The sequence below is a fragment of the Berghia stephanieae genome, chromosome 9, assembly GCF_034508935.2.
Source record: "Berghia stephanieae isolate SIO BIC M18660-M18661 chromosome 9, UCSD_Bste_1.3, whole genome shotgun sequence".
NCBI lineage: Eukaryota > Metazoa > Mollusca > Gastropoda > Nudibranchia > Aeolidiidae > Berghia > Berghia stephanieae.
In genome coordinates this window covers 2712390-2739255 of record NC_088368.1, presented here as the reverse complement: position 1 = coordinate 2739255, position 26866 = coordinate 2712390, and the positions used below count along the sequence as shown (strand labels likewise).

Below are 26866 nucleotides of genomic sequence, written 5' to 3'. Positions count from 1 at the left end.
TATATATATATATATATATATATATATATATATATATATATATATATATATATATATATACATATACATTGTCGCCATAGACTCTCAACTTTGTGTTTATACATTTTCATGCATGCCACGTCTGTAAACGAATTTCCATTTTTTTTTGATGAATAAAGTATATCTTATCTTAAAAAAGAATGTGGAACTGATTGAAGGTTCGCCTGATTGTAATGATAATCCAGACACCAAATCGTTGATTATTATTGATGACCAAACGGCTGAAGTTGATCAAAAGGTTACCAATCTCTTTATTAAAGGCTGTCATCACAGAAACACAAAAATTTTTTTTTTTTTTAATTGAGCTTTATATAGCGCAATATCCATTAAATATACTCAAAGGGCTTTACAAGCGTTTTTTTCATTGTTCAAAACTTGTTTAGTAAAAACAAAGAGCATAGAACTATAAGTCCGAATTGCAATAATTAGTGATTATTAAAAACCCTAGAGACAAGAATCAAATTGCAACATTAGCCAGACAAATCTATCCTAGCAGAAGTGGTTATGTCCAAGACGTTTTTGAAGATACGACATCCAATCATCATGCATATTTTTTGGTTGATTTAATTAAAACTAGATATTCCAGAACATTTGAGATTGAGAACAAACATTTTACCACCAGGCCCACAATGCGTGTATCAAGAAAAGAAGTAGACCAGATCTTCCAGTATAGGTTTGAACGAGATAGCATACACGCTCAGTTCAAACAAATTAAACAGAACACATTTTTGCTAGGAGTATTGAGCAACATCGCAAAGGGTGAGAGCTTTGCAGTAAACGGATTACGGAGAAATTATGACCTGCCTTTGTGAATGTGCTTCTGATATTTTAGAATGACATAAATAGAAAAAAAAAATATATACAAAAACATAAAAACAAAAACAAAACATGATTTATAAAATCTTGTCAGGTAAGTTGAGGTAAAATGATAACAATCTTCCATTCATGACAATAACAGTTATAAATAACAAAAAGAAATGAAATGTAAGCTTTAATTTATTCAACGAAGACAGATCATGTGGAAATTTCAAGTTTCCCCCTTATCACCAAAACACAATGAATGAAACACAAAGGATGAATGAGATGTGAGAAGAGCATTGTTCTCATATTTCTCATTCGTCCTTAAGGTTTCATTTATCGTGTCTTACAAATAAAGGGGAAACCTGAAATCTCCACATCATCTGTCTTTGTTGAATAAATCAAAGCTTCCATTTCATTTATTATTGTAATTTATTAAATCGAGCTTCAAGCAGCTCCATTTTCATTGACAGTTACTATATACACTGGACACCCAAATTGCTGAAGGCTTGGTTTGGCTACATCCGATGGTGGTTCTTTTTGATGTATTCTAGAATGGCTTTGTGAGGCATGGGACTCCTGTACTGTCTGTACCACATGTAGGAACTGATGGCACACAGGGTGTACCTGGTGGAACCAAAATCAGATAATCGGTTACAAGTTTTGAACTCGAGTATTTTTATACAACGCAATATCCACTAAACATGCTCAAAGCGACTTACAAATGGTCCCTGAACAACAGTAAAAGCAACATGTAGAACAAGACATGATGCCTGTTAGGAGATATGACAATTTTTTTTCTGAAAGAGACAACGCTGTTGGCGATCAAGTACTCATTTTACACCCGAGTACGGTAGAATGGGAGTAAAGAGCCTTTTACAAGGACTCAACGAGGCTCGAACCCAGGACCTTCTGATCCGAAGGTGAGTATCATACCCACTAGACCACAAAGCCAAAATGGCTTCACCCTCTCCTTCTTATCTAGAGGAAAATCTTCACATTCGTTAAAATGCAACCAGTAATGTTCTCATTCTAATTTCTTATGTACATTACAAAATTGAAAGAATTTTTTATTTTTTTATTATAGCTATTTAAAAAAATTGACAATGTTTTTTATGGAGCTCATTTTGATGAACAATATTATGTATAAAATGTACTTGTTGATTTTTTGTTTTTGAGTAAGAAAAATGTATTTTGGTGTTGGGTGGGTGTGACATTTCGGGGGAAATTCTGAAATTGGCTGGAAACAAAGAGAGAGTTATCAATGCTACCATAGGAAACAGAGAAAGTTATCAATGCTACCATAGGAAACAGAGAGAGAGAGTTATCAATGCTACCATAGGAAACAGAGAAAGTTATCAATGCTACCATAGGAGAGAGAGAGAGAGAGTTATCAATGCTACCATAGGAAACAGAGAGAGAGTTATCAATGCTACCATACTCGACTCTGACAAAAACTTTTTTCTCTATTCTGACCAGAAATTATTCCATCCTTCAAATGTGACCTACTGTCTCAAAGCGTTTTTATGTCGGGATGAACGAAATCTTGAGCTTTTATATAAAAAAATATCCACTTGACGTGCTGAAAGCGCTATACACGGGGGTCCCAAGCCAACAGCAACACTTAACAGGCAGGACTAGACATGACGTCTGTCAGGTGATATTACAAACTAGGGGTTGGAAATTGAATTCATAGCCACTGGTATGAAACTCCAGGGAAAGTTTCTATTCGTGATGGTGGAGAATGACTACAATTTCTTACAATGCCAAAAACTCAAAAGTTGGTCAATCTTATTGTTTAAATTCTAAATTCCCTTTTCAAGATGCAATTCATCTCCGCATAATACTGTTTAGAGGCAGAGCCTCACAAATATCAATCAATATAAATTCAAACTTTATTTATCCTGACAAAAACCTTTCACTTTCATGTTCCATACTATTCAATTTTGGAATAATATCAGATTCCAAACAAAAATGCAAGTTCTTTGGATAATTTTATAACTTTGATCGCCCGTGAGTTGTATTCTCCAAGATTTCAACATGACCAGTCATGATGTCTTACTCATTTGGTTATTGATTCATTGACAATATTATTGACGGATCACTTTGCATTTTTCATATCAAAGGCATTTTAAGGAAAAACAATCCTAAATCAAGCCTCCAGCCTCGTTATGTTATGTTTTTTATGTTATGTTATAAACGTCCCTTGGCTTGTCCAAAAAAAAAAAAAATCTCATGCATCAGACCTTTTGACAAATTTTAAAAAAAATATTTAACCCTCTCCTTACCATCTATAGGAAAATCGTCACATTCGTTAATATGCAACCAACATTTTTTATAATTCAAATTTCTTGTGTACACCATAACATGAACAATGTGTTGTAGAGCAAGTTTTGCTAAATAAATTTTGTATCGCAATAGCTTTACTGCCATTGTGTTTGAGTGATAAAAAATACATTTGTGTGTTAGTTGGGTGTGACGTTTTGGGGAGAATCCTGGAAATGTCTGGTAAGGAGAGGGTTAAAGAGTAAGATTCAGATAAGAAAAAAAAATGGCAAAGAAACAACAAAGTATAAATAAAAAACCCACCAAGTAAAAATGTAACTCAAGTGTTCGTTCCTGATAGACACCCTGGTTTGCCCACCCTGTGGACCTCCCACCACTGTCGAATCTGAAGACATGGAAAAGCATAAAATTATAATAATACCCAAATGTCACATTAGAGATCACTAGAGATACGTTCTTCGTCATCACTAGAGGAATTCAAGCGTCGATTGAAGACATTCTTATTCCGACAGGCTTTCTTTTGATTATGTGTATAATTAGCGTTGTTCGTGTACTGTGTTAGGGCTTAATCTATGTTATGCACCCAGAGCCCTCCTGATGAAGGGATGTTTGGTGCACTATAAATCTATACCATTATTATTATTAAACAAAATCTTCTTTCATTTTATATCTTAAACGTAATTGCTACCAAACTACAAACTCTCACTAAACAAGATTTTCCCATTACCAATCAAAACAAACTTGAGTTTTTATATAGCGCAATATCCACTACACGTGCTCAAAGCACTTTACAAGGGGTCCCTGACCAACAGCAACATGTAAAATGTAGAATAAGACATGACGCCTGTTAGGCGATAATACATTTTTTTGTTAACAGCCAGACACTCAATTTACATGCGAGTACAGTGAGATAATGTGAGTAAAGAACCTTTTCCAAGGACTCGACTATGTGCTGAGCAAGGCTTGAATCCAGGACCTTCCAATCCGAAAATGAGTGTCATATCACTTGACAACATGGCCGCACAAACATAAACCTCCTCGACTTGAGGTTCCTTCAATCTGATCCAACAACAAAACATGAAATAGAATCTCAGTCCTTCATAGCCATTAGGCTCATTGAGCCAGAGTTAATCCTGACTTCTATAGCGTGAAATGGACAAGAGCAATTGCCTGCTACCTTTTGGATAGGATATAAGTTTATCACAAAGTACTTTCCACCAGATCTAACGGACCCAGCTACCATATCACTGTTTACATTCCAAGATCTTATTACAGAATGGATGAGCTTATTCTTATTCTCGACCATCTATCTGGGTTTTTAAGTAATGTATCTATGATTTAATTGTATTTTGTTGTTGACTGAAGAAGGGTTTTGAGCCCGAAACGTTCTGTCTTTGGTATTTTGTTATTTTTTGAAGATATATTCAATTTTGTTTATTATTTTTGAGAGTCTACAGCTTCTAGCAGCCTTAGTATGACAAAACTGAGAATCCTCAACTTACTTTTATCAGCGTCAATCAGGACTGGAGCAGTCTCCCCTACTTCTGCCAGCTCTTCTATATTTGTGTACAGCCAGTATCCGTCCTTGGCTGGGTCTCCATCAAACATTGGTTTCTGGAATTAATACCAACGTTGTTTGGTATATAATGATAATAATAATAATGATAATAATAATAATAATAATAATAATAATAATAATGATAATAATAATAATTATAGTAATGATAATAATAATAATAATAATAATAATAATAATAATAATAATAAATAATAATAATAATAAATAATAATAATAATAATAATAATAACATATAATAACTAATAATAATAAAATAATAATATATAATAATAATAATAATAATATATAATAATAATAATAATATAATAATAATAATAATAATAATAATAATATAATAATAATAATAATAATAATAATAATAAAATAATAATAATAATAATAATAATAATAATAATAATAATAAATAATAATAATAATAATAATAAAATTAACAATGTTTCATTTCTTACGTGCCCCTTTCTACCAAAAGTGCTCTGGAGCGCTTACACAAAGACATATATTATATGCACACACGATGATATATATATCATTCAATAAAATCACTCACAGAAAACTGAAAGGAAATACTCTGTCTTCAAAGGAGGAAAGGGAATTATAAAAGATAAAAATAAAATTTGCATGAAAATTGAATGAAAGCTTCAATATAATTAGCCAAGACAGTTGATGTGGATGTTTTGGGTTTTCCATTTGTCAACAAAATATGATGAATGAAACACCTAGATGAATCGAATAGTAGCAGCAGCATTTGCCTAAAACAGAAAGGGGAAATTTATCTTTAGGGGTCTATTCCAAGGGAAGATCTGGAATTCCCCCAGACTACAGTCTCATTGCAGTGTTAAAAGGAGAGCTTAGACAAAGGGGCCCATCTCAAGGTAACACGTAGCAGTAGAGTAAGGTGAGGTAAGGTGGTCATGTGGTTGACAATCGCTTTCGGATCAGAAGGTCCTTGGTTCGAGCTTCACTCTGCGCATAGTTGAGTCCTTGGAAAAGGCTTTTTACTCACATTCTCTCACCGTACTCAAGTGTAAAATGAGTACATGGCCACAAACAGCGTTGTCTCTGTCTGAAAAAAATGGTTATATCGCCTAACAAGTGGCATGTCTTGTTCTACATGTTAAATGTTTTTGTTGGTCAGGGACCCCTTGTAAAGTGCTTTGAGCATGTTTAGTGGATATTGCGCTACGTAAAAGCTCATTTAAAATTAAAAAAAAAACAAACCATTAAACAAAGATCATTCATACACGACAAGAACAGCCAGCCCTCCTGTACTCAAAAACGCATTAAACATTTTGGCCAGAAAACTCGTCCTTCAACTATTGATTGATTGAAACCATCCTCATGTTGGTAAAAATCTCAAACCTTGGACTTTGCCAAGGAGGAAGATGCTGTAGGAGATAATAACAAAAAGCTGCTTCTTCTTCTTCTTCTTCTTCTTCTTGTATGCCTTTATATCTGGAGTCTCATTTCGAAGATTAAGGTGCTTGTCTTTATGAGTTCTCCTAGCGGGCTGAAAATTTTTTTTTTTTATGTACAGAAGTTGTTTGTTTTTTGTTTGTTTTTAAGGGTTTTACGGCGCTTGCAACACATTAAGGTCATATCAGCGCCAGTAAAAAGGAAGAAAATGGGATAGTAAAAAGTTCTAGAATTACAATAAAGCATCCAAGAAAAGGGAAGACAAAGGGGAATTGGTTCAAATAATAAACAGGTGTAGATTCCAAAAGCACTCTATCAAAGTACTTAGTTTAAGATCACTAAAAGTCTCATCCAGACACAAGCACAGGTCCCCGTTAAGAGGAACACACTCAAATGTTTTACAAATCTATATAATATAAAGAAAGCATAATACAGTGCATAACAGAGAGATGATTTACAATGGAAAAAATATCATCTCCCAAAACTAACTATACATTCGACTGTTTTCCTCTCAGCCAGGGGATCCGGCCAAGACCAGGACAAAACCAAGTAATCTCATTCCAAGACAAAGACAGAAAGCATGTTGGAAAACACATATAAGGGGATAGAAGACACAGTATGTACCCCCCTGCCCACTATGGGAGGTCAGGAACCCCGCCCAGTACAGAAGTTGCATAGGGCCGTATCTCTTCTCTATGGGTTGTGTATTTTCTGCATCACTGCAGTATATTATCTCCATCTCCTCCTCACCACACGAGCAGACCGGTGACTGTGTTAGTTTCATGCGTCTGTGCATATTCTTTTTAAGTCTAATAACAAAAAGCAAAAAACAACAACAAAAACCCCCCAAAATCCCAACTGACCTTCTCAGTCTTCCTGACAACTCCTGTAATGGTGACCTCTTTTGTTATCTAAATAAATAGGGAAAAAAAAATTATTTTTAAAAAAATCAAAACATTCAAACATTTTTCACCACCTTAAAAATCCACTTAACGATAACAATCATTTCGAAAACAATAAGAAAATATTTAAATGAAAATAATCAAACAAAACATACAGTAAAAAAAATATTTTTGTATTCAATTACTCCCCCCCCCCCCACCCAATTCCCTTGTGAAAAACTATCCCCCCCCCCTCCCCCCCAACCTCTCCCAAATAAATAGGCAGAAATGTTAAAATTGCAGTTTTAGGGTTGATATTGATGATCATGATGACAAAGCAGATAATGATGATGACGATGATAATGACAAAATGAGGATGGATGGAGAATGAAATTGTCCCAACCTGGCCCTCTCGTCTCATCTGAGGAGGTCGATATTTGAAAGTCACATGACCCCTGTTTACCAAAATTGTGAGGCTGGAGAGAGACAACAAAAAAAAATCAGTAAAATATATATAGTAGTTTGTACAATCTCTATGAGAAAGCCAAAAGCGGTGCTTTGGTGCCATATACATACGGAAAAATAGTACCTATTTATTCCCCAATTAAAATACCATTGACAATTGACTGTCACCCATCAGAGAGGATGGTGGTTCATCTAGAAGTAACCAGCTAAATGCTAGGTGGGTAGAGACGTCAATAATAACCTCTAGTTCCACAAATCAACGTGATTGCATTTTGGAATATTGACAAAATTCTCAGCGCATCCCTTCCTGAATAATAGTAATAATAAAATTATCATAATTACAACAACAACAACAATAATAATTACAATAATAATAATAATAATAATAATAATAATAATATTGATGATAATAATAATAATGATAATAATAATAATAATAATAATAATAATAATAATAATAATAATAATAATAATAATAATAATAATAATAATAACAATAATAATAATAATGATAATAAGTTTTGTGTAGAACAGGGTAAAATCATATAAAATCTTTGACACTAGTGGCGATGTTTTAAAAATAAAAGGAACAAACAAAATATCATCCAATTCTTTCATAAAAGAGTTTAAAGGAAGTAAACATTTGGTGACGCATAGTTGAGTTCTTGGAAAAGGCTCTTTACTCACATTCTCTCACCTTACTCAGGTGTAAATGAGTAACTGGCCTTTAACAACATTGTCTTTGTAGAGAATTGTAATATCGTAAAAGAAGTGTAATGTCCTGTCCTGCATGTTGAAGCTGACTTGGGACCTCTTGTAAAGCGCTTTGAGTACGTTTAGTGGGCATAGCCATATATAGTTGCTCAAGTTCAATTCCTAATTTGTGGAGGGCAACTTACTCTCTGTCTGACAATGTGAATGGTGTGATGACGTTGACCCCAGGGCCCGAGGACTTCCCTACCCCGATGGGTTCTGAATTCAGGACGTTGGACCGAGGACCAACGTAGAGTTCCTTGGAGTGATCAAAGGTACCCGTGACTGTGACTCGTCTGTACTCCATGTCTGAGAGCTCATCAAGACTGTAAAGGAAATGGGCAAAAGAGATAAATAGACCAAATTTTTAAATGAAATTGAATTCACATATAACCAGACAGAAAAGAATGATATTCATGTTATTGAAGATATTTTTCCCTAAGATCTAGAAATCAACTCCTTCTTCGTGTACCTGAAAAAGGCTCGATACCAAATGTGTGGAATTCACTGCCATTAGATGTTAGAAGTAGAGTATTTTCGTCTGCAATGACATTCTAAATGTGCCTTAAAACACACCTGATGAATTATTTTTTTGTCTTAATAATGCTATGAATGCAACTGAACTGTGTATGTAAATAATCCATAATATCTGAGAAGTGTAATTGTTATATGTAGGACATATGATTTCGCCTCCTATCAATGTGTGCCTAGAGCTGTAGAAGCGCAGGATTGGCGCTATATAAATATATTATATTATTATTATTAGTTATGTTTAAACTAGAGAAGCTCAGAGCTGCCTACCTGAAATTTCATAAAGTTCGTCGTTTCCAAGAGAAAAAATAGAAAAATTAACTTTAAATGGGTTTAGAAATAAATAATTTGCCCTCAGCATTATCCAAACGGTTCAAAGTCCTGACTATAGGTTCTGAGGAATTAAACTGTCCTTTTCAACAAGATTTATTGAGTCAAAGAGGAGAATGCAGTTCTGAAGCTAGATCCAAAAATTCGTATTTCTATGAATTTTTCCTAGTCGAGGCAGGTCTGGAAAAACTAAGAATGCTGAACAACTGTCTCCCTCGAGAGGATGAAAGCAATTTAAAAAAAAAAGAGGTAATTATCCCTATTAAGGATACATTCCTTTATAGGAAGAGTGGTGCAACGGTATGGTCTCCACTTAGTACCATAGTGCTGGGGTAATTCCCTACACACTGCACTCGAATGGCGAGGAAAAAAAAATCAACCCCCCCCCCCACACACACACACAAACTTGAGCTTAAAAATCATGCTCACAGCACTACACAAAGGGTCCCTGACCAAAAGCAACACGTAACATGTAAAACAAGACATGGTGCCTGTTAGGCGATATTACAATTTTTCATACAGAGACAACGCTGTTAGTAGCCAGGTACTCATTTTACATCTTCGTACCACAAGAGAATGTGAGTAAAGACCCTTTTTCAAGGACTCAACTACGCGTACAGCGAGGCTCGAACACTGGACCTTCTGATCCAAAAATTAGTGTCATACCACAAGACCCCATAGCCACAAGGAGAATAAAGAAACTTTCATTTCATTATTTTAGCTACAGTGGAATCTGATTAAAGTCAACACTCTTAAAGTAAACAACTGCTTAAAGACAACAACTCAATCCAAAATTTTCTATTCTTTATCTATGTCCCATTGATCATGGATTAAGTCAACATTGCTTGACTCACTCAATCCTAGAGATTTTTGCTACTTCTCAAAATTGGAAAAAAATGTATTAAAAATGAGCATGTGCATAGACATTTTTATTCAACTACCATTAACATGTAAAAACTATAAACATTAGCTTTGATACTACGCCTACAATTTGTCTCAGAAAAATGTAATAAATAGGCATGGGGTAAAACTAACCCGGGTAAACTACAGATATAGTCGGTGTTAGGGTTGAGTGAGTTAAAGTCAACCATTCTGTCTGGTTCAACAGTGTTGGCTTTATTGGGATTCCACTGCAGTTTCTACTCACTCGTATGGTAGAGGTACTGGCTCTGTGTTCATTTTCTCTTCTAACATGTTAATCATCTTGATCTTCCATTCTCGTCTTTGGATTTGCCACGTCCCCAGGCAAAACGCTGAGATAGGAACAATCTGGAAAAGGATTATCAGAATTGATCATTTTACAGTATAAACAACAAAGTGATGATGTAAGCCTTATGATGCTTGTTTTGTTTTTAAGGGTTTTACAGCCCTTGCAACACATTAAGGTCATATCAGTGCCAGTAAAAGGGAATAAAATGGGATAGCAAAAATTTCTAGAATTTTCTGGGATTCAATTCCTGTCAATGAAAGATGATTTTATTGACATCATTTTTTGGGGGAATTTGGGGATTTGTTGGTTTTTTTTTTTTACGTTTTTAAAAATTGTTCTTTGTTTGTTTTGTTTGCTTTGACTGGCGCTGAAATGACCTAAACGTATTATAAGTGCTGTAAAACCCCTAAAAACAAAACCATTTCTGCTTTCACTGACAATATATATCATTACCACCGTTTAGAATTCTGTTCCTAAATTATTCACTCAAAATGAGACAAGTTTGACAAAATCACTCTCCATAATATTTCGTAAAAAAAAAAAAGAAAACAAAGAAAAAGTCTGTGCATTGATAAAACTCACCAAAAGAGGCAGGCCACCTTTCTCGGATGTTCCTCGTTTTCTGACAGCTGGTTTCTCCCTTGGAATTTGTCTTTTGGCCCCTCCTATATTTCTCTTTACAAATTGTACCTGATATATAGCAATATAAATTATAATTATAATATCATATTATAGAATATCATGCAGCGTGGTATATGAATGCATAGTCCTTCAGAGATATATTTATGTAGCTCAAGAAAATGCAGCTTATCCCAGTTTCTGTATCGTTAAATTATGTGAATAATTACTTTTGCTTGCTACCTTTTAGCTACAGCGGAACTTGGATACAATGGAGTTAGAGGGACTAGCAAAAAATCTCCGCTGTAGCCCGGTCAGCCACCCCTCGATTGACTCCATGTAATCGACAAACAATTGAAGTATAATCAAATTTAACTAAATGACTACCATAACCGAACTCTGTCAGTTTTATAGTTCTACTATTATTTCTCTATTTATTTCTACCAGCTGGCGCCATGCTTCGTTACCAGTAATCTGAGAATGTAATAGCTACCTTTCAGTAATTTTTTTTTTGTAGGGGGGGGGGGGGCTTTAAAAAAAAAACGCTGTGATTATCCCCAGACACCTGTCTGGGGATAATAAAAATTTGTTATCCCCAGACACCTGTCTGGGGATAACGAATTTTCATTATCCCCAGACGCATATTTGAAACTCCGCTCTTTTAAACAATTATCCACATTCCAGAATATGGAATGTTTCCAGATGCACATAGAAATAAGGATAGTTAATAAAATATCTATAAAAACATAAAATTAACCAACATTAAAATCAGTTGTTACTACATATACACAATATGCGTAGACTTCGAAGTGGGTGTCATGGCCGAATGGTTTAGTCGTCTGCCCTGGAAGTTTGACCATAATCGACGTTGTGGGTTCGAATCCTGGTAACGCCACATTTTTTTTTTTTTTTTAAAATTCCGTCTTCTTTTTACAGAACGTTGAAAGGGATAAATGTCCCATCCATCCTCCCCCCACCTCTCTCTCTCTCTCTTGTTTTTTCTAGTTTCTAGCAAATATATTCGTCCCCACTCCGATCTCAAATAGTGTCTAAAAAGAATAAATAATTAAAAAGCAAACAAATAGAAATATTCAGAGAGCGACCAAATGGTCAGATAGAGGAGAAAAAAAAAAACAATAATTGTTTTAAAAATAAAAAACAATAATTGTTTTAAATATAAAAACAATTTAAGAAATTCATGCTCAGAAACGGAACATTTACATAAAGGTTTAGCAAACAAAAAACTCTAAGGTTTAGGTCAAAATATAAAAAAACAAAGAAAAAGAGAGATTTCCCTCGGAGCAGGGAATAGTGTTAACAATAATAATAATAATAATAATAATAATAATAATAATAATAATAATAACAATAATAATAATAATAATAATAATAATAATAATAATAATAATAATAATAATAATAATAAATAATAATAATAATAATAATAGTATGATAATAAGAGTATTAATAATAAAAATAATATTATTATTGATAATAATATAATAATGAATATGATGGTAATAGTAATAATAATAACAAATATTACAATTATTATTATTATTATTATTATTATTATTATTATTATTATTATTATTATTATTATTATCATTTGACCAAAACAAAAAAAAAACAATAATAGATCTAGAGCAAATTAAATAATGAAATAATATTATCGGAGAAATAAAAAATTCAACTGATTAAAAAAAAACTCTTGCTCGGAACTCGGAACAAAAGTGAAAACAATGAAAATCAATTGGGAAGAAAGAAATAAAAAGTTAAAATTAATTTTTATAAATGTGTGTGTGTGAGGGGGGGGGGGGGGGGGGGCGGTCGCGACTGGGTCGAATCTGTGCAGCTAAAAGGAGTAAAACGAAAGGTGGCCTAACCCACTGAGCTGCCTATCCACATCGCTATCGGAATATTTTAAATTCATATATGAGCTAAACACAGCCGTTTAAATAGGGCCCAAACTTTCAGTTTAGTTACTTCTTCCCTCACTGGCTACCGTCAAGTAATGTAAACAATCCACCGTCAACCACAGTGATAACAGCTGTCAAGACGGCGTGCATTGGCAATAAATTATGTCTGCAGGTAAATCTCATCGCTTTGAATTTCTCTCAGGCAGAGAGTAGTAGAAATTTCATCAAAATACTCAATTTTCTCAGCCCGTTGTGGACGCAGCATCTTTTTCATAATTTTCAAACATATATGGATATAAAGACCAGCTTTTCCTCTACAAGACGCAATTATTTTTGTTTACAACATTAAATGATAAGTTTGTGTTTTGCTCTTTTGAATAATCAAAGTTTTTTATGAAATAAATATTAAAATTATAAGTTTAAGAAATATTTAAAAATTCAAAAGATCAAACCAACACTTTTTACCATCAAGTGTGAGGGATCAGAGAAAAGTAGATAAAATTATCTTTCATATGATATATACTTTATTATGTAGATTCAGGGATTTAACAATAGAGGGTGTGGAAAGGAATCTCAATAATTATTTTTGTTACCAACAAAGAGGAGAATATTTTATGATATTTTAGAAACCCAATAATAAAACTAGATAGTGATGATAAGAGACATTTATTTAATTTGATTTCATTGAATTTAAGCGGAAATTTTAGATATTTCTTAAATTTACTTATTTAAGTTCTGTTCAGGTCATGGAGAGACACACTGAAGACGGTCATCACACCAGTACTAATGAAATATGTCGAATTTGTTGTGAAAGAGTACAGAGCCGTGCTGAGAGGATTAAAAGACTCGAGACGTTATCAACAATTGACTATAAATATAAATGAGAAATTCTGACATATTTAAATATTTCAATTTGCGAGAAATGTATCTCACTGGTACATAATTTAAAGAAATGCAATGCACGTATTGATACCTTTGGTTCAATGAGAAAACTGAACAAGAAACAATACTTAATGAGGTGAATATGATCCTAATCTTTCACCAGTGATGTGCTATATGCAGTCTATATGGCACACAAATTAAAAGAGGTGCAAGTCAAGTACATATGTGGGGTAGTTGCACACATATGTAATGGCTTGTGATCGTATAGTGGTGTTTTTGATAGATGGTAGTATTATCCTTTGCGTTGTGTTGTAGATGTTAATAATGACGAAAGAGTTCAAGGGCCGGTGATGATAATTGAATGCACAATATCAAGACATTCAAATAAAAGTCCAGATTCCAAGTTTCATTTCTTACAGTTTTATTTGTTTGTGATAAATTCAAAATCCAAATCATGATAAATTCCAAATCCAAATCAAATAGCATGGTCATAATTCAATCAGTTTCATAAATTCCAAATCCGTAAAATCAGTCCACATGTAAAGTCAATTTTGCCTAAGTAACCATTTTCAATATACGTGGAATATTTCTAAGTCCGTAAAAGCAAATAAATGATGGTGAGCACAAAAGGTTTAATGTGTGCAGCTCATGGTCAAGTTGAATGCAGAATCAAAAGGTAGAATGATCCCCGTTTGATCAGACACACTGTTTTATATCCTATTGTAAACTGTCCCACAATTCCTTTCACCAAAGGTCAGTTTTACGCCTAAATAATCAAATGGCGTACGCCTAAATAATCCGTACGCCCAAATAACAAATACGCTACGCCCAAATAATATCGTACGCCTAAATGATGAATACCAACTATAACTTAATGCTTTTATCCCCAAATACCAAGTAACACCGATCAAAGAAATAATTTTCTAGTACTCAATATAATGACCAATCCTTTAACTTTGGAACGTAAAACTGTCCTAGACTACTCAATATAATGACCAAGTTTAACTGATATACAAGTACTGTGAACTCATTAAACCCACTTGCTATAAGCTAACTCTCTTACATACGCCCCTTTCTTAGAATTTAAATTGACTTTAGAACAATTTCAATTCAAAAAAAAATTACAGTGAGAGATTAAATATATATGTAATGTCCAACTAAAATGTAATAAATAAATGTTTAAAATGATAATACTTATACCAGTTAAATATTTAAAAACTTTAAACTTTAAATTCAAAAACACCAAAGTTGATTACAACATTCATATATATCAATTATAGGTTTTATAGTATTACAACATTGATAAATTCACAAACATCAAATTTGATTACAACATCTAAATAGATATATATATATCGATTATAGATTTTTTTTTCTTTCAAATTACAACATCAACAGTAAGGTATCTATCATTTAAAAGTGATTAAAATTTTAATTTACCAACACCAAAGATGATTGAAATTTAGATATATAAATATCGATTATACTTTTTAAGGTATTACAACATCGACCGTAAAATATCAATTAATTAAAAGTTCAAAGAAAAATTATCTTTTCATCTTAAATTCCATCTTCATAGCAATACAAGTGTTAATTCCCGTCATATTTCATCATATATCCATATTCTTGCTTGAAAAAGAATGGTTCAATTTCCATTTGTGATATACTCACGTTGTCTTATTCAATCTCAAATTCAACTCTATACGACATGGGTGATAATCTCAGCTTCCATGTATGTCTACTCATTTACTGACATATCAAAACCAATACCTTGTACATTCCCTTATATTGTATGATTCCATTTAAACAACATTATTACATTAATTCCAACTTATAATATGTGGTACAAATAATGTTTTATAGACATCTAGATTCAAATACGAAGAATTATATTTCAATTAGTAATAAAAAATATTTAAAAATAAATCATAATAATAGCATTATCATCATTTTAAAATTCAAGTTGAAGTTATTATCATTCATTGTTCATTGTTGATGTTTCAATTTTTAAGCTTTTTAAATCATCAGGGTGTAGTTTGAAGTCAAAATGTTCTTTATGGTCATCCATCAGAGGTAACAAATTTCTCCGTAAACAGTTCATCTTGAGAATGATTCATCCGGTGAAAATTGTCAGTAATTGTTAATTAAGTCATTGTCTCCATTTAGAATGAGTTTTCATGTAATGAAAAAAATATATCAACTATAAGAGTTGAGGTGTTTGCATCAAGTCTACGTGTTGCATTGTTATGTGTGTTGTGGTCACTGCATAGCCCAAGTGTCATAAATTCACTTTATTTATTGTTAATTAATTAAAAACTTTTTCCTCTGTAAATGTCTTAGAATTATCACAATAATGTCTTCACATTCAAATATTTAGCGTTGAATAAATAATCAAACAATAGTCTGTCCGGCTTGTTCACATCACATATTTAGTGTTTAGTAAATAATCAGTCATTAGTCTGTCCGACTTACTCATATTTAGTACAGTGTAAATAACTAAATAAGTAAAATCTAACATAGTATGTGATTGTGGGCTGTTACTAAAGTGACCAACTTTTGCAATTAGTGTGTTGTATTTGTTCGAGTCTTTTGAATTGGGACGAAAAAAGACTCTACAGGTAGCAAACGTATGCTTAACCTGTTGGGTTGTTTCTTGGTCTTGTGACGTCGCTGTAATCCATTCATCTCCGGCATCTGGGTCGATTCTCCTCGTAGATATTTGTGGTTGTCTTGTGTATACGTTGAGTCTCATTGTAGATGAAATTGTAAAAATTCAAGATTAACTGTGTGCGAGATCTTGAATTTTAATGAAGTTTGACTTATCCAGCAAGTCAAAAGAAAGTTGTGAACTCAGCCATGTGTTGACAAAGAGTTCGTGTGTAGTAGTCGACAGAGGTCGTGTGTTGTAATTGTCTGTGTTTGTTGATCGAGTTTTGATGAGGTGGCATGTGAGTACACACCAGGTAGATGATGTAATCTGTAGAGTACCGGTGGGTGACGTGAGTCCAAACACCAGGTAGATGATGTAATCTTGCAGAGTACCGGTGGGTGATGTGAGTCCACACACCAGGTAGATGATGTAACAATAACGTAGTCTAGTAGTGTATGTAGTAGGGTCGAATAAGGTCAACAATATTTTCGTTATTTGAACGCAGGTTGTTGAATATCATACGATAATGAATCCAAGGAAATCGCTCATGTGGCGTTTTGCGATAATTTTTCCTGCATTGTCTTATATACATATATAGCCTTTATCTTTACAATGATACTAAGGCAGGCGTTATTATAATATTCAATGTTTATAAGTTGTAGATATGGGTGCTGCACACTTGTATATTGACATAAGTTTAAATTTGAATACGCTCACCACTGAATATGATGGAAGTAGTATTGTTCACAATTGGACATCATTTTGTAAAAACAATCGTATCTTGAACGTTTATGTAATTATTGACATCGTACATCGTTGGGTATTGTTGTCGTAGAAGTAAATACAAGTAATCCAATTGTTCAATAAAGAATGTAAATATAAAATGGTTCATGGAAGAAATCTGTGTTGATACAGATATTATTTTATAAATTCTGTCAAGTTTGTATAAGTTGGAAGGTACGATGTAATTGAGGTTGCTGTGTAGTTTGTAGTCTGTAGATTGTGTTGATTCTGGACGTATCAATGACGTAGTGGTTGTCGAGATTGTTACTCCATTTCAAGGTATCCGTGGATAGACCAAAGGGATTAGGACATTTCCCGACCTCTGTTGTGGCTGTGTTTGAGTTGCCTCTGTCGTTGTCGCCGTCATTAGCGTTCCCGTTATGACTGATGTTTTCAAGTGTCCTCTTTCGTGATGACTGTATAATGTTTTAGTGTAAACACTACTTCTACCTTTGATTAACTCGAATTATTCCCCTTAGAAAATTCCCTAATTTAATAAACAATGATTTTGTTATTTTATCATTATTATATGTGTAGCACTTCCTACCATTTCAACTGATTGCCGAATGATTACACACTTAAGATTTGACAATTGAACATAACTTCTTCTTCAACTCAGTTACAAATTTTATGATATAAATGTTAAATTCAAATCACGCAGTAAATATTGATTACAATTACAACAGCAAATTGATAGGAGAAAAAGATGATAATCAAAATATTCACAGAAACGATATACACTCTGGTCAATAAAAATTCAATGTTTCGCGCCTTTGCCCTCGGCTTATAAAAATATTCATATAACTCATTGCGACGTTATCTCGCGCCTCTTAATATAGCATTGATAAATGTGTGCGCTTTAACCACGCGCATCGTATTTATAAAAATTCTCCGCCTTCTGCATCATTTCATAATGTTCAACCATGCGCTTTAATCAAAAGCAAAATAAAATATTCCCGAACGCCTCATTCCTGCGTCTCGTAATTTAAACCGTGTGCACTTTAATTACCGCGTCTTACATCACTGCGCTTATTTACCCAATATGCATTTACAGCATTTTACCATATGGGTTACTTATAATTCGCTGATTCTTAACAAGTTAACCACTTGTGTCACAAATATTATCAGCTCACATGACATGATAATGCATTTTCAATATTTTGTTATTCTTCCGTAATAACATTTTAACTCCAATTAAAAGACATCAGTCTTTCATAATAATTGATACTCCGTCATTTTATTTGTATTATCTGCTTTTAATTCTCCGACTTTAAACCAAAAGTCGTTATTCCGTTATTATGAGAATATATCTCCTTTTAAAAATCACGATGAAACGCGTTTCAAAACAAAACAAAACAACAAACGATTGACTCATATTCCGCATAAATCATTTCAACTTAATTTTCGGTGATAAATCAAAATGTCTTATGTAATCTATAATAACGCCATGTCTCATTACAAATATATAATTAGCTCTGTTGTCGATTACTTGGCTGCGTTAACCACTCATTTATTACCAAGATAACAAACATATAAAACTTTGCTCTTTGCCATGAACCCATGAATCTCAAAGAGTCAATATCAACCTACCAATTCATCCCTATTGACAGGAGAAAAATATAATCAATGATGTTGTAATATAACAATATAAATACCATAAGACATTTTTCAATTATCAAAACTTACAATTTACGTGTTGTTATTGCCATCATCTTCTTGAGTCATTTTGACAGAAAATAAAACGTAACAACATTAAATAATGAACCAACTGTTTATGTAATTCCAACAGTAACATACAAAAATTGAAATAAAAATCGACACATCTTTGTTACTGATATTAACAAAACATTGCCATTAACGGTACCAAATAATATTCGAAGATCTATTCCGAAACGCTTGATTGTAAGTAAACGCATTTTCATTTATTTTGAAAAATAAAACGCACTAAAATATTCATTTAAATACTGCAATTTTTCTTCATCTCTCCCTCTCCTCTTTTTAAATATCTAAAATACATAGATAGCATCAATATGATATTATTATTATTATTATTATTATTATTATTATTATTATTATTATTATTATTATTATTATTATTATTATTATTATTATTATTATTATTTTGCCGTTCTATAATATATTGCTTTTGGTTTTTTATATATTTTCTTGTTCCATCTATGGTTCTTAATTTCAATATTATTTCGTTTAATTTTTTAAAATACCGTCTTTTATCAGAATTTTAGGAATCATCTATAATTTCAATATTTTTTTTCAACATTTCATTACAAAAAATTATACTACTTCACCTTCAAAATTGATATTCATTTTCTTTTCCAAATAAACATAATACTTTTCTGTTCACAATTTTTTTCACTTCAAATTCCGAGTCTCACAAAAACTTCAATAGATGTTAACACCGCAACAATATACATTTCTTGTGTATCCATGGTTCAAAAAAATAACATCTTTACATCCTGGTATCACGGCTCCAAATAACATATATAAGAATCCTGAGTCACGACACCAAATAAGATACATAATGTGGGGTAGTTGCACACATATGTAATGGCTTGTGATCGTATAGTGGTGTTTTTGATAGATGGTAGTATTATCCTTTGCGTCGTGTTGTAGATGTTAATAATGACGAAAGAGTTCAAGGGCCGGTGATGATAATTGAATGCACAATATCAAGACATTCAAATAAAAGTCCAGATTCCAAGTTTCATTTCTTACAGTTTTATTTGTTTGTGATAAATTCAAAATCCAAATCATGATAAATTCCAAATCCAAATCAAATAGCATGGTCATAATTCAATCAGTTTCATAAATTCCAAATCCGTAAAATCAGTCCACATGTAAAGTCAATTTTGCCTAAGTAACCATTTTCAATATACGTGGAATATTTCTAAGTCCGTAAAAGCAAATAAATGATGGTGAGCACAAAAGGTTTAATGTGTGCAGCTCATGGTCAAGTTGAATGCAGAATCAAAAGGTAGAATGATCCCCGTTTGATCAGACACACTGTTTTATATCCTATTGTAAACTGTCCCACAATTCCTTTCACCAAAGGTCAGTTTTACGCCTAAATAATCAAATGGCGTACGCCTAAATAATCCGTACGCCCAAATAACAAATACGCTACGCCCAAATAATATCGTACGCCTAAATGATGAATACCAACTATAACTTAATGCTTTTATCCCCAAATACCAAGTAACACCGATCAAAGAAATAATTTTCTAGTACTCAATATAATGACCAATCCTTTAACTTTGGAACGTAAAACTGTCCTAGACTACTCAATATAATGACCAAGTTTAACTGATATACAAGTACTGTGAACTCATTAAACCCACTTGCTATAAGCTAACTCTCTTACACATAAAAAAAAGTAATGGGCATGGATATCTCAAAAATAAGGTTATGAAAATTATAAGAACGCTTTAAGATTTTCTTAGTGGTTTTGATTGTCTTTAAATGAATGTCCTTATATAACAATTTTTAATGGAATTCTTATAATTCGTTGATTCTGGGATAAATATAAGTGAATCACATTTGACTATGTTTCTGGTGTATTAAAAAATTTATATTAAAGACAATGCTGTGATTGGATTTCAATTTTACCTTACTCAAAATCCTTACTTTTACGTACAGGTGAACTGATATCTCAAAAACGCCTCAATCTACTGGCATAAAATTTATATGTCTACATTCTACAGATATTCAACATCATTTCCATTACTTTTGTTTTAAAATCTTAAGTGTTGAACATGTTAAAATATTCTCTTAAAAATTTTAATTCACTTAAATTTATGTATCAATTTCATGGGTTATCCCTCTTGCTTTTTAACACTATCATAATTATGATTAAATAATCAATGAAAACTCTGTTAATAAACTGTTTGGTAGTATAAAAATATTTTTGTTACACTTAATAACGGCAATATACATTAGTTTGAAATTCAGAAAAAATCGATCAAAACGGCGAAAAAATTGTCCCCTTCTCTCAGTGTAAAGCTATGACTCATCATCACTAGACTGGCTAGATTTACCTGGCGAACTAAACTGAAAGCAATAAACGCCTGTGTAAACATATTTCCACCATTTTTGCTTCCTTGTTTTGGTAGTTATTTTCATCTCTGATTCGAATAAAATTATGTTGTTGGATCTAGTTTTGTGGACGTGTGATACTAAATTGTTATTGTATTGTCTTGTGCGAAGCAGACAGGAAAATAACAGGTGTGGGTTTTGGGCTTTGGGGCGAACAACACCATGACCTAGGAATTCGTCCGCGACATAAAAATTATTCCCGGTCGTCCCCAAAATTGTGGCCAGAATGAGCAAATTATAGAAACAAGAGATGATCAATAAAGTTAACAGGTAGGTAGGTAATGAAAATTTTAATGGTTGGTGGACTATGAACAGATTTGATGATTAACAACTTTCTTCCTGGTTGAAAATAAAAAGTCGAATTGCCAGTTTGACGTTTTCAGATCAAAGTAACAAAAGAAATTTTATTGATCCATTTGCTTTAAAATATATTTTTTTAAAAAGAGCTGGATTTGACATTTGATCACTATTTACTTTCATCTTGTGTTAAATATCACTTGATATATTAACTGTTTTGGGACACAACCACTAGTATTTTTTCCAGAATATTTGGTATTTTTCACGCCTAGTTTGGCGTTTTGCATAAAATCTTTCTGCCCATTTGCTACATGCGTCTGGGGATAGTATCCCCAGACAGGTGTCTGGGGATAACAAAAATTGGTTATCCCCAGACACCTGTCTGGGGATAACGAATTTTTATTATCCCCAGACGGGCGTCTGGGAATAATGACAGTTTCCCCCCTCCCAAAACCTCTACTGGAACGTTTTATATATAAAAAAAAGAATACTGGAGATGTAGGAGCTTTCGGAAGGCCTCCCAATTTTAAAGTTAAAATGATGCACAATTGATTAAATCCAAATATATTAGGCCAAACATTAACAATTTGGTTGTAAGCGTAAGGCGTCGTAATTTGTGATCAACTGTCACTGTCAGCAGACCTTCGGCCTTCATCACTTGCAAAATGAACGATTGTTGATAGAATTAAGTTGACAAATATATAGCAAAATTTACCTTGATATCATAATTTTTAAACAAAAAATTACAAATTTTTCTTTGAGCTGACTTGAACATTGTATGGTTTTGAATAGTTCACTTGTTCTTACTTTTAGTAACCTTCCACTAACCCCGCACACTGAACTTTTATAACGTTAGTTTACAGTGTTTATTTTTTGTAGTAATCTCCCTTGACAATTTCAGTCCGTTTTTTGTCTTTGAAAATCGAATAAAGTCCTTTTCCTTTACTTCCGGTTTCAAAATGGCTGACGGATTACAGAAACGGTTGCATACCGAACTTGAAAAGTTCCAAACTATACAGAAAGGTAATGTTACGTTAATAATCTTTGGTATTATTAAGAACATATGAAGACGACTTAGCGAATTCTATTTGATTTTGATAAACGATAATTCGATAAGTGATTGGCTTATGAAATCATTGTTCATTGTTGCTATGCAGTACTGCGTTGTCGGCGTTGTAACTTGTAACTTTGTAGTTGTGATTGTGCCGCAAGTTTGGTCATTGGTTTGGTTTGAGCTCGAGGAAGGCCATTGTTCCATGAATAGTGCTTCGACATGATCAGTATTATGATGTAAGGCAAATTTCCTCCTTGAATTATGTAGATTATGATTATGAATCTCTCTCTCTCTCTCTCTCTCTCTCTCTCTCCTCTCTCTCTCTCTCTCTCTCTCTCTCTCTCTCTCTCTCTCTCTCTCTCTCTCTCTCTCTCTCTGACTTTCAGACAAATTATAGAAAAAAAAACTAAAAAGAAAGCAAGTATGTAAACTATTATTACAATAGTATTGCATTGGGGAGGTCTTCCGAAAGCTCCTCGTGCTAAGGGAAACACCTCAAGTATTTCTTTTACCAATCCTAAGAAAAAATTAAACCCATAACCTTTATTAACTAACCCAAATTAGGAATTTCTCCCTGGTATTGTGTTTCCGTCAGTAAAGTTTTTTGTTTGTTCTAATCTCTAAACAGATGTGGCTAAACATGTTGGGTTGCGACAACAGTTGGAAGGTCAACTTAGTGAAAATACTATGGTAAAAGAGGTAAGGAAAGTAACACCATTAAGAATACAGTCAAGGGTGGATGTATCCACATCATCGGGACTGCAGTTAAGGCGTTGCGTTGATATTCAGTCCTTTAAAAAGTTTGAAAGGGAAACAAATGGAAAATGCAAGTAAAACAAGAAGCATTTGATGATTGGATGAATGAAGGTCCATGTTAAAATCCGTCTGAGTGATGCATAGTTGATCCTTAAAAAGCTCTGTACTCACACTCCATTGTACAGGTTAAAATAATCCAGGTTGTTGACAGTATTACCAAAGAAAAAAATTGTAATGAAATGTGCTAATGGCTAGGGACTCCTGTAAACGCTTTGAGCATGTTTATGGATATTGTTTTTTTGCTATAGTTTAATTGTTTTTCTTTTTTAAATCTCATCATTTGTGCTTCTTACAAGACAAACAAAAAAATGTCTAAACCAACAAAACAAATGTCTAAAACCAAACAAACAAATGTCTAAAACCAAACAAAACAAATGTCTAAAACCAAACAAAACAAATGTCTAAAACCAAACAAAACAAATGTCTAAAACCAAACAAAACAAATGTCTAAAACCAAACAAAACAAATGTCTAAAACCAAACAAAACAAATGTCTAAAACCAAACAAAACAAATGTCTAAAACCAAACAAACAAAACAAATGTCTAAAACCAACAAAACAAATGTCTAAACCAAACAAAACAATGTCTCCAAAAACCCAAAGCAAAACTCAAAATGTTCAAAAGAATGTCTAACCAAACTCAAATGGTTTCAGAATTGGATCGGCAACAAAAAGTGCAAATAACGATCGGACACTACATCGGTGGAGAGTTGTAAGTGCTTTCTCAAACCTAGCAGTATCTTTTCTTTTTTTTGTTTTTTGTAATAAAATGTAAATCTATTTTCAGTGATATGAGTCTTGGATATTGTACCATGCTGTTACTGGGTTGGATGTCTACTTGTCGCACAAAGTGAGACTTCGACCAAACCACCTCAGACTTAGCTTTTTTTATTTGGGGGGGGGGGGGGGGAGCTGCATTGCAACTGATGACAGGATTATTTCTATCCTCCATTGCAATCTGCAGACCTGCGTACTTAGGATATTAAGGTAGTAGTCGCTATAGTTGTTAACTTTGTAGATCAACAGTTTACCATATCAAGGTTTAAATAACACTTCAAAATCCTTTCAATTATTTAGACTGGCATCAACTTTCATTTTCAATAAGCTATCATGACCTAGAAATGCCCAGGAAGTTCTGAAATTGAAGCCAAAATTTCGTAATTCTACCAATTTTTCTTAGTAGGAAGCAGGTCTGGATATGGTCTACAAACTGTCCCATTTTCTTCCTTTCTGGCGTGATGTTTATTTATTTATTTTTTTTTTCAAAATAAATTCCAAAATTTGATTGATTTTCATAAAAACTGACTATAAGTTCACGAAAGGTAAGGTATAGTGGGACCAAGTAAGTGGTAGAGAGAGATTTACTGAAGAAATCATTATATGTATTACAAAAAAAGAGGAACAAGATTTTTTTAATGCTCCCCAACATCAAAGCTGTTGCAGGCATGCCTACTCTCAATATCATTTGACGTATGGAACCTCAAATTCCAGGAACAATATTTTGGGATCTATATCAGCTGTTCCCTATTTGAAACATTACTCTTTATCTTACTTTTTCTTGCATAAATCTATTAAAAATTTTTGTCTATAACCATTTTTTGACTATCTCACTTTCTTCCTTCTTACTGATGCTGAAATGACTGAATGTGTCACAAGTACCATAAAGCCCTTTAGAACAGGAAAACAAAAACACTCTGTGGATTGCAAACGTTACATCTGCAATTCCACAAGAGCTAAATAGGATTATATTTGAATCTCTTAATATTAATATTGATAAATATGTGGCTTATCACTTTATACTACAAATAAGGAAATTTGAATATGTGCTTTTACTTTTATCTCTCTCTCTCTCTCTCTCTCTCTCTCTCTCTATCTCTCTCTCTCTCTCTCTCTCTCTCTCTCTTGCTTTGTTTTTCATAATAATACTATTGCTAACGACCATATTCCTCTCTCTTGGTCATTCCAGAAAACGTCATGAAAGCCATATCAAAGATTTGGAGAAGAAAGCCGAAAGCCATCGTGAAGTTCTGAACAAATTGCAACACCAGTTCCAACAGGCCCAAGTCAAGGCAGCAGCTAAATCTTAGTCTTAGTGTGAATTGTAGACATTTTTCCATTAATTTTGAGATGAGTGCTTAGTATGCAGATCGATGTGTTGAATGTAGAGGTGTGTTGTGAGAATGTGATTGTATGATGTATATTTGCATTGTGATGAACTTAAATGTATTTTGCATTCAAATGAAAATGTTTGAAATTACAAGTAGTAACTGATAGTACTAATAGCTTTGCTCCTGCATGCTTGAACCGTGTTACCCCTTACCCAATTACACATACACAGATGCTTTTTTTCCTCTATAAATTCAGAGTTCTCCACTGTGAGTTACTTCTTAATTCGATTTGATTTTGTTCGTAGTCTAATATGAACATTGATGGAAGGTGGACTAGGTTTTTACAGTCGCAGTTGAATGACATTTGGTCATTGCTGGCCTTACACGCTGATATATCCTAAAAGAATTGTTGTTTGTAAACAGTAAGATGTCTATTTAATGCAAGTAATGTCAGAAGATAAAGCAAGGCTTCAGTGCAGTGGAAATGTCTTGAGTTTGTATTGCCATATCCCTCCCACCCCCCACCCCCCCACACACATTTTAAAGATATTGGCCAGACAACCCGTTCTTCAAATATTGATTGATCATAAACCTGTGACTTTGTGAAGTTGATTGACTCTATCGTAACGAATGTAACATTTCTCCTTTTTCATCAACGTCTTGAGTATTTTCAGGCTTTTTGTTTGCTGTCCGCTGACATTGACATGCATGAACTATACTGTGAGTGTGAGTGATTTGTTTGACACAGTCTAGCTTTTGGTTGATGTAATATTTACCTTTGAACTAAACAAAGAGAAAAATTGATGGAGCTGATACTAGTCAAGATTGTGCTAGTTAATTTAGGCAAATTCGAGATTTATGTGTTCATTAATTTTTTTGTCCTGAAGTCAAGATGTCTATCTCAATAAAAAGTTGAGATAACACCATTTCCATCCATGAATGATCTTCTGGTCTATGAGGTTGATAAATCCACACTCCATATATGTAGATTACAGTCGTATTTACAGATGGATTATCAGTGAAAGGGGTTTATGATCGTTTATTATCTGGCCGTCAATGTAAAGCCTTGCAAACAACATCCAATTTGAGTGAGTCATCCATCATTTACGACACCAAAGCTTTCCTGCCTAGTTTTTGCAATGTTTTTTCACATCGGTCTTTGCCTTTTAGAAGTATAACTTCTCCCCAAATGCAAATTGTGAGAAGGTGTGTTTGTGGTGATTTTATTTTTCTTTGAGTGAAATGAATTGGCAGTTTTTAAAAATTGTTTTTTATGCTTGCTTAGTTTGAATGTATGTTTTTTTTATATTGGGTGAGAAATAAAATTCTTTATTACAAAAAATAA

At 33.1% G+C, this 26866-nt stretch overlaps 2 protein-coding genes across 2 annotated transcripts; one reads left to right on the top strand and one right to left on the bottom strand.

Moving 5' to 3' along the window:
* Positions 1-138: 138 nt before the first annotated feature.
* On the bottom strand, positions 139-22412 carry LOC144979499 (surfeit locus protein 1-like). Its single transcript, XM_078926183.1, has 9 exons — positions 22260-22412; positions 10868-10975; positions 10223-10344; positions 8361-8540; positions 7400-7472; positions 6979-7026; positions 4626-4737; positions 3427-3508; positions 139-1464 (listed from the first exon to the last, which is right to left on the bottom strand). Exons 1-9 carry the CDS (start codon positions 22317-22319, stop codon positions 1356-1358), a joined length of 894 nt encoding a protein of 297 aa, XP_078782309.1. The 5' UTR covers positions 22320-22412; the 3' UTR covers positions 139-1355.
* LOC144979501 (prefoldin subunit 6-like) lies at positions 22358-26866 on the top strand. The gene is made up of 4 exons (XM_078926185.1): positions 22358-22567; positions 23227-23298; positions 24068-24125; positions 25380-26866. Exons 1-4 carry the CDS (start codon positions 22504-22506, stop codon positions 25498-25500), a joined length of 315 nt encoding a protein of 104 aa, XP_078782311.1. The 5' UTR covers positions 22358-22503; the 3' UTR covers positions 25501-26866.